Consider the following 9,603-nt stretch of genomic DNA (forward strand, 5'->3'; position numbering starts at 1 on the left):
ACATATCCATCAATGTCAATGGCTGCTCACTTTCCCCAGTGCCACGTGCTCGCTGCCTAGGAGTAATCCTAGACTCTGATCTCTCTTTCAAGCCACACATCCAAGCCCTCTTCCCCTCCTGCCGCCTTCAACTCAAAAATATTTCCCGGATCCGTACATTCCTTTCCCAAGAAGCTGCAAAAACCCTAGTACATGCCCTTATTATCTCCCGCCTGGATTATTGCAACCTCCTTCTCTGTGGCCTCCCTTCTAACAATCTCGCACCCCTACAATCTATTCTAAACTATGCTGCCCGGCTAATCCACCTCTCCCCCTGCTACTCCCCGACCTCTCCTCTCTGCCAATCCCTTCACTGGCTTCCCATTGCCCAACGACTCCAGTTCAAAACACTAACCATGACATACAAAGCCATCTACAACCTGTCTCCTCCCTACATCTGTGACCCAGTCTCCCGGTACTTACCTGCATGTAACCTTCGATCCTCACAAGACCTCCTTCTCTACTCCCCTCTCATCTCCTCTTCTCACCATCGCATCCAAGATTTCTCCCGTGCCTCCCCCATACTCTGGAATGCTCTGCCACAACACATCAAACTCTCACCTACCTTGACAAGCTTCATAAGGAACCTGAAGACCCACCTCTTCTGACAAGCCTACAACCTGCCGCAACCCTCAGTCTGATGCAGCGCCACACGACATCTCTACCCTAACCTACTGTATTCTCATCTATGCCTTGTAGACTGTGAGCCCTCGCGGGCAGGGATCTCTCTCCTCCTGTAGACTGTGAGCCCTCGTGGGCAGGGACCTCTATCCTCCTGTACCAGTCTGTGTCTTGTATTGTTTAAGATTATTGTACTTGTCCCTATTATGTATACCCCCTCCACATGTAAAGCGCCATGGAATTGATGGCACTATAATAATAAATAATAATAAAATAATAATAATAATATTGCATTAGGACAACGATTTTCTAATAAAATTTTCTCCACTCGTAATAAGTCAATGGTCCGCTATATTATTTGGAGCTAAGACTTAAGGCGTAAAAACAAACAAGACCCAACTGTTCTTCTCTATTTAGCAAGAAAAAATTGACTGACATTCTGATTTATTCCTTGTATCATCACTGCATTGTCATCCTGGAAATTTAAAAAGTCTGATGTGATGTGACATTAGTGGAGTGATCTCATCCATCCCAGAATACAATAGTTTCTTTACCTTTCCTAAGAGTATATACATATGATCCCTGTGTGCAGACAACAGGACGAGCTGAAGAGACTCCGAGAAGACGCCCAATCATCCACAATGAAGAACCTGGTGTCTTTGCTTTGCATGATCTCCACTCTTGTTGTCGTAGGTAAGACCAATGTATTCACTTGTCCGCGTATTCCCTTAGTACAAGGAGAAGTGTCCACATTTTTATTGTAACACTTCCTAAGTATTTTCAACAGCACTCTGCTAATTTCAATGTAAATGTCAATAGATCTTGCATCTTTCTAGTTAATGAGGTGATATAAAGCCTAGAGATGAGCGGAATGGTCAACAGAGAATAGAATTCAAGTCGAATTTTGTGAAATTTGTTGTGTCACAGGAATTCGAATAGTTTAAGATTTGATTTTCAGAAAAAAAAGAAAAATTTGCCTATCACGATTACCCACACTACTGAAGCATCCGCGGGTGGGATACTGTCTTTTAGCGCAGACTCTCCACAATTCTCTGCACCTATGAAATCCAGCAGATTATCACGCCTTGTACAGTGGTGGTCAGTATCTGGGTCATCACAGATCAGTGGTTTGTAGTGGAGCACAATTTGTATCACAGTTAGCAGAGTCATTTTCAATTTCCAAAGTCACTGGGTTTGTGTCTCTCTGCTGTACAGTGTAAGCTCTTGTGGTAAGTGGGGTCCTCTCTCTCTCCTGTAAAGTGTAAGCAATTATGGTCAGTGGGGTCCTCTCTCTCCTGTAGAGTGTAAGCTCTTGAGGTCAGTGGGGTCCTCTCTCTCTCCTGTAGAGTGTAAGCTATTATGGTCAGTGTGATTTTCTCTTTCCTGTAGAGTGTAAACTCTTATGGTTTGTGGGGTCCTCTCTCTCCTGTAGATTGTAAGCTCTTAAGGTCAGTGGGGTCCTCTCTGTGTTCTTTGCTGTAGAGTGTAAGCTCTTACAGTTAGCAGGGTCCTCTCTCTCCAGTAGAGTTTAAGCTCTTATGGTCAGCAGGTTCCTCTCTCTCCTGTAGAGTGTAAACTCTTATGGTCAGCAGGGTCCACACTCTTTCCTGTAGAGTGTAAGCTCTTATGATCGGTTACATCTACTCTCACCTGTAGAGTGTAAGCTCTCATGGTCAGGAGGGTCATCTCTTTCCTGTAGAGTGTAAGCTCTTATTATCGGTTGGGTCTACTCTCTCCTGTAGAATGTAAGCTCTTATGGTCATTGGGGTCCTCTCTCTCCTATAGAGTGTACAATCTTATGGTCAGCGGGGTCCCCTTTTTCTTTCCTGTAAAGTGTAAACTCTTATGGTCTGTGGGGTCCTCTCTCTCCTGTAGATTGTAAGCTCTTAAGGTCAGTGGGGTCCTCTCTGTGTTTCTTTACTGTAGAGTGTAAGCTCTTACGGTTAGCAGGGTCCTCTCTCTCCAGCAGAGTTTAAGCTCTTATGGTCAGCAGGTTCCTCTCTCTCCTGTAGAGTGTAAGCTGTTATGGTTAGCAGGGTCGATGCTCTTTCCTGTAGAGTGTAAGCTCTTATGATCAGTTACGTCTACTCTCACCTGTAGAGTGTCAGCTCTCATGGTCAGAAGGGTCCCCTCTTTCCTGTAGAGTGTAAACTCTTATGATTGGTTGGGTCTACTCTCTCCTGTAGAGTGTAAGCTCATATGGTCAATGTGGTCCTCTCTCTTCTGTAGAGTGTAAGCTCTTATGGTCAGCAGGATCCTCTTTCTCCTATAGAGTGTAAGCTCTTATGGTCAATGTGGTCCTCTCTCTTCTGTAGAGTGTAAGCTCTTATGGTCAGCAGGATCCTCTTTCTCCTGTAGAGTGTAAGCTCTTACGGTTAGCGGGGTCCTCTCTCTCCTGTAGAGTGTAAGCTCTTATGATAAGTGGGGTCCTCTCTCTCCTGTAGAGTGTAAGTTCTTTTGGTTAGCGGGGTCCTCGCTCTCCTGTAGAGTGTAAGCTCTTATGGTCAATGGGGTTCTCTCTCTCTGTCCTGTAGAGTGTAAACTCTTATGGTCAGCGGTGTCCTCTCTCTCCTGTAGATTGTAAGCTCTTATGATCGGTTGGGTCTACTCTCTCCTGTAGAGTGTAAGCTCTTACAAGCTCTTACGATTAGTGGGGTCCTCTCTCTCCTATAGAGTGTAACCATTGAAGCACACCTTCATATCTGTAATAAGTGAAATTAAAAAAAAATAAAGAAATTAAAATTTGGCATGTATCATGATATAATATACCATGATACCTCTATAAATCAAGAAATTAAGTTACTGTAGAGCCACTTAATACGCTTGGGCATGACCCATGTCCCTTTGGCTGTGATTATGAAACACAATTTTATGACAACCATAATATTTGCTATTTTATCTGAATGCTTCTTTTTTATTGTCTCCATATAATATCAAAGGATTTTAACCATTATTTTCCAGTCATTTCCTATAAATGTTTTTCGTGTGAGTCCCTCTCCTCCACAAAATGTAACGTGTCTGAGACCGAATGCCTCGGAAATCGATGTATGACCGTCTGCCAATACTTTCACAGTGGTGAGTACAATTCAGCTTTCTGTTTAACAAACATAGAGAATCAGCATCTCCACTCTGATTATATTATGTCAATGTATTTATTTTATAGGTGAAAAAGATTATAATTCAATATATAAAGGTTGTGCCAATGAAACTTTGTGTGCAAGTAAGGGCGCAGAAATGATGGAAACTATCAGATTTCGATTTAATGCGATTTGCTGCACTGGGGAATTATGCAACACTGCGCAATATGAATGTAAGTGTCATAATGCTAATAATAAAAGATTGATTATGCAATTATTATTCTATAATGATTCTTAACTAGTGGCAAAAATATAGTCTAGTGAAATAGAAAAGTTTTTCAGCCTTCCAATAATCATTAAAGCACTGGAGGTTGAGAAAGAATTGACATTTCAGTTGCTATTCTGCAGGGATGGATTGTTGCTCTTCATCCCTAAAGCAGGCTTCACACACAGCGACATCGCTAACGAGATGTCGTTGGGGTCACGGGATTCATGACGCACATCTGGCCTTGTTAGTGACGTCGTTGCGTGTGAAACGCAGGAACGACCGTTAACGATCAAAATTACTTACCTAATTGTTGATCGTTGACACGTCGTTCCTTTCCCGAATATCGTTGCTGTTGCAGGACGCAGGTTGTTTGTCGTTCCTGCGGCAGAACACATCGCTATGTGTGACACCGCAGGAACGAGGAACAACACTGTACCGGTGGCCGCCGGCAATGAGGAAGGAAGGAGTTGGGCGAGATGTTACGGCCGCTCATCTCCGTCCCTCCGTATTTATTGGGTGGCCTCTTAGTGACGCCGCTGTGACACCGCATGAACCGCTTCCTTAGAAAGGAGGCGGTTCACCTGCCACAGCGATGTCGCTAGGCAGGTAAGTCCATGTGACGGGTGTAAGCGATGTTATGCGCCACGGGCAGTGATTTGCCTGTGACGCACAAACAACCGACAGTGGCGGGTGCTTTCAACAGCGACATCACTAGTCATGTCACTGCATGTAAAGCTCGCTTTAGTACACAGGTTCATGCCGCAGCATAGAAGATGATATTTCTTGTTTCTCCCTCATCTTATTTCCTCTACCCTGCTCCCTCTCTATACAGTACAATGGTCTGTGTCACTTGACACTGTAGGGAGTTAACAGTCTGTTTGTTATGAACAAGGTGGAGTTATCTATTTTTCAGAGTGAATAATGCATTCAGGAGATGTGTGGAGGGAAAGAAGTGTCTCATAAGTGGAGAAAGATTTGGATTTCTTTGATCATATTTATTAAAAAGTTTCTCATTTTTTTTGTCATAATTCTGCAGCGGAGCTCTGCTCTCCTGTAGGGCCTACGCTCGACCCCATATTTTTCCCCGTTACCCGGTCAAGTCCTGTGTGATGTGGGAGGGGGTCTGTTCTTTGGAGCCTCTTTCCGGGTGATTGCTCTGCTTTATCTGGGAGCTGTTTCACCCGGTATGCCGCCAGTGATAGTTCCTGTTTTGCAGTGCACATCTTTGGTTCCCGTAAGTGTCTGACTTGATATTGTCCTGCTACCTAATTCCGCTGTCCTCTTCCCATCTCCTTACCTACTGACTTGATTTCTTGGCTCCCTGACCTCGGCTTATTCCCTGACTACAGCTCTGGTCACTTCCTTGTAGTTATGTGACCTCTCTGTTTACTGACCCCAGCTCATCCCCTGACTCTGGCTCTGCTTGTTGCCTTGTACTTATGTAACCTCTCTGTTAACCAACCCCAGCTCATCCCCTGACTCTGGCTCTGCTTGTTCCCTTGTACTTACATGACCTCTCTGTTTACCAACCCCGACTCTGCTCGCTCCTTTTATAATTTACGTTATCTCCTGGCTTTTGACCCATGGCTTGCTTGACTGCCCCTTGCTAGGTGTGTCTAGCGACACCTAGTGTACAAGCTCGGCAGATCCAGACCACCAGTCTGCCTGGCGACATCTAGTGGTTTGGGGTCTTATTACACCCGGGTTCTCGCCATCACATTTTCACTATTGATTTATGTGAAAAATATGTTGAAAGTACAATTCTCTTTTCAAACATGTTGAAGCATTACTTGACAAAACAAATAATGAGGGCATTTTAGAGTAGAGCTGAGCTATATGTCATTACTAACACCTCTTGCATCTTTTATCACACAACGCTGTAAGTGTGGGGGGAGGGGAAATAGAGAAAGTGTCATTACAAACAAGTCTTGCACCTTTCAGCTGAGGGCACTGTCAGCTGTGCTCTTCTCCCACTTCTCTCACACTGAGAGGTGTCTGTAATGACACATAGTTTTCTCTATTTCCCCTCCCCCCACACTCACAGTGTTTTGAGATGAAAGATGCAAAAGATGTTTGCAATGACACAGAGTAGGTGTCGACATCCAGATCACAGAAGAGAACATTACTATTTGTTATTACATGTCTCACAAGACAATGCAGTTTGACCTTTTTTGTGACGCGTTCTTGTTTCCCCCTGTAGGACACCTCCTGTCTGCTTATGATTGGTCTCTACTGTAGAAATATTAATTTGTAAAGTTGAGATTCCAATTTTGCTAAGCGCAAGGGGGTATTAGCTGTGCTCCTTCTGTGGGGGTGAGTACTTTTCACCCGGAATGCCATTGCCCAATCAAAATTAAGTGGCATCATTGAGGGGAAAAGTACACACCCCCAAAAAATATTCTTTTTGTTTAGCTTTGAAGCCACTATTTCATGATGTGGCGAGTTTAACATGTTAAAATTGGGGTAAGGTCTTTAATTCGAAAAATATTGTGTATATTTCCAGTTGCTGAAGAAGATCCAACTCCAAATGGTGTAATGTGTCCAAGCGCCCACTGTAACGACACTTTGGACGAATGCAAGAGTGACAAGAATATAACGTGCACCGGATCCATGGATAAATGTGTTGAATACAGGGGTAAAGTGCATAATCCAGGTGAGAAAAATTGCTGTTGTTTTTTTATTTTACAATTATATAACCTAAATACAGTTGTGCTCAAAAGTTTACACACCCCGGCAGATTTTTTTGCTTTCTTGACCTTTTTTCAGAGAATATGAATGATAGCACACAATCTTTTTCCCCACTTATGGTTAGTGGTCGTGTGAAGCCATTTATTGTCATCTACTGTGTTTTCTCTTTTTAAATCATAATGACAACCAAAATATCCAAATGACCCTGATCAAAAGTTCACACACCCTGGTGATTTTGGCCTGATAACATGCTCAGAAGTTGAGACAAATGGGTTTGAATGGCTAATAAAGGTAACATCGTCTCCTGTGACCTGTTTGCTTGTAATCAGTGTGTGCATAAAAGCTGAGTGGGTTTCCGGGATCCAGACAGACTCTGGCATCTTTCATCCAACCACTGACAGTTTTGGATTGTGAGTCATGGGGAAAGCAAAAAAATTGTCAAAGGATCTATGGGAAAAGATAGTTGAACTGTATAAAACAGGAAAGGGATACAAAAAAGATCCAAGGCAGTCAGCAGTGTTCAATCTGTGATTAACAAATGGAAAATCAGGGGCTCTGTAAAAACCAAACCATGATCAGGTAGACCAACAAAATTATCAGTCGCAACTGCCAGGAAAACTGTTCGGGATGCAAAGAAAAACCCACAAATAACATCAGCTGAAATACAGGACTCACTGAAAACTAGAGGTGTGGCAGTTTCAAGATGCACAATAAGGAGGCACGTGAAGAAAAATAGGCTGCATGGTCGAGTCACCAGAAGAAATCCATTACTGAACAAGTGCAACAAAGTATCTCATCTACAATACGACAAACAGCCCAGAGACAAGCCTCCAAACTTCTGGAACAAGGTAATTTGGAGTGATGAGACCAAAATCAAACTTTTTGGCCACAACCATAAACGTTACATTTGGAGAGGTGTCATCAAGACTTATGATGAAAGGAACACTATTCCTACTGTAAAGCACGGAGGTGGATCACTGATGATGTAGTGATGTGTGAGCTACAAAGGCACAAGAAACGTGGTCAAAATTGGAGAAAAGATGAATGCAGCACATTATCAGCAAATACTGGAGGAAAATTTGCAAATTTGGGGAAGCTGTGCATTGGCATACTTGGACATTCCAACATGAGAATGATCCAAAACACAAGGCCAAGTCGACCTGTCATTGGCTACAGCAGAACAAAGTGAAGGTTCTGGAGTGGTCATCTCAGTCTCCTGACCTCAGTATCATTGAGCCACTCTGGGGAGAACTCAAGGAAAGTGCAGTTCATGCAAGAAAACCCAGGAATTTACAGGAATTAGAGGCTTTTTGCCAAGAAGAATAGGTGGCTTTACCATCTGACCAAGAAGAATGGGCGGCTTTACCATCTGACCAAGCAGAATGGGTGGCTTTACCATCTGACCAAAAGAATGGGCAGCTTTACCATCTGAGAAAATAAAGAGCCTCATCCTCAACTACCACAAAAGAGTTCAAGTTGTCATTGATGCTAGAGAGGCAATACACAGTATTAAGAACTGGAGGATGGGATCTTTTGATCAGGGCCAAGAAAGCAAAAAATCTGCGGGGGTGTGTAAACTTTTGAGCACAACTGTAATATATTTTACAAATAATCTAAATAAAACAATTTCATAATCTTGACCCCAAAAAATCCTGCAGTCAAGTGCACAAGGCTCCAGGGCAGATTTGAGTATTTAGATCCTTCAAATTTACATTGTTACTGTTTTAGATGAATTTTATCATATTTAGAAGTTAGAGCACATATATAATGTATTTCACCTAAATTCTGTTTTTTGTCTACAGATGGGTCAGTGGAGTTGTATTCTGCCAAAGGTTGTGCTAATGCTGACTGCTGCAAATACAACTTTGACACCAATATTGGAATAGAGAAAATACACAAGGTGCTCGTTAAGTGTTAGATGTTATAGACTAATCCAGACGTCTTCAAGAATGAATCAGTCGCCTTCAAGTCTGAAGATATTAATTTGATTTATCTTAATTGCAAATAATATAGTAGAGTATTTTACTTAAATACTGGATGAAGTCAATTCTGAAACTTAAGATTTAAATTAAGATTTGATTATCGGAGCTTTAATAATAAATTTTTCTGAAGCAATGTGTTGTCTCTGTTAGTGTTGAGCGAGGACCAAAATATTTGGGTGCTTGGTATTCAAATGGAGCAAATTGGACTCTCGGGTGGTTGTCTTGAGTAACGACTAAAGGAAAGTCATTGGCAAATGTGAGAATTTTTCCACAAGACCCTCCAGAAACATTTAGAGTGGCTTTAAAATCCCTGAAATGGATGAAAACAGTGATCAAATGGAATGGGAAAAGCATTGGAAAGACGCCTGGATGCATCTTTGACTCTCAGGTCGCTGCTGGGAACAATGTTGTCAGAGTATTAAGCCACTTTTACTTTCTGACAATAAAACATACAAAGCTGAAGATATAATGGATATTACAGAAAAATGAGATGTATATACAGTACAGACCAAAAGTTTGGACACACCTTCTCATATCTAGAACAACTATTAAGAGGAGACTTTGTGCATCAGGCCTTCATGGTAAAATAACTGCTAGAAAACCACTGCTAAAGACAAGCAACAAGCAGAAGAGACTTGTTTGGGCTAAAGAACACAAATAATGGACATTAGACCAGTGGAAATCTGTGCTTTGGTCTGATGAGTCCAAATTTGAGATCTTTGGATCCAACCACCGTGGCTTTGTAGAAAAGGTGAACGGATGGACTCTACATGGCTGGTTCCCACCGTGAAGCATGGAGGAGGAGGTGTGATGATGTGGGGGGGCTTTGCTGGTGACACTGTTGTGGATTTATTCAAAATTGAAGGCATACAGAACCAGCATGGCTGCCACAGCATCTTGCAGCACCATGCTATTCCATCCGGTTTCT

The 9,603-nt window shown here is 42.5% G+C and overlaps 1 protein-coding gene across 1 annotated transcript; it reads left to right on the forward strand.

Moving 5' to 3' along the window:
• Positions 1-1,273: 1,273 nt before the first annotated feature.
• Positions 1,274-8,801, forward strand: LOC142256527 (phospholipase A2 inhibitor and Ly6/PLAUR domain-containing protein-like). Its single transcript, XM_075328276.1, has 5 exons — positions 1,274-1,353; positions 3,622-3,735; positions 3,824-3,970; positions 6,509-6,658; positions 8,496-8,801. The coding sequence occupies exons 1-5, from the start codon at positions 1,302-1,304 to the stop codon at positions 8,609-8,611; spliced, it is 579 nt and encodes a 192-aa protein (XP_075184391.1). The 5' UTR covers positions 1,274-1,301; the 3' UTR covers positions 8,612-8,801.
• The last annotated feature ends 802 nt before the right edge of the window (positions 8,802-9,603 follow it).

Source organism: Anomaloglossus baeobatrachus, chromosome 11 (genome assembly GCF_048569485.1).
Source record: "Anomaloglossus baeobatrachus isolate aAnoBae1 chromosome 11, aAnoBae1.hap1, whole genome shotgun sequence".
Taxonomy (NCBI): domain Eukaryota; kingdom Metazoa; phylum Chordata; class Amphibia; order Anura; family Aromobatidae; genus Anomaloglossus; species Anomaloglossus baeobatrachus.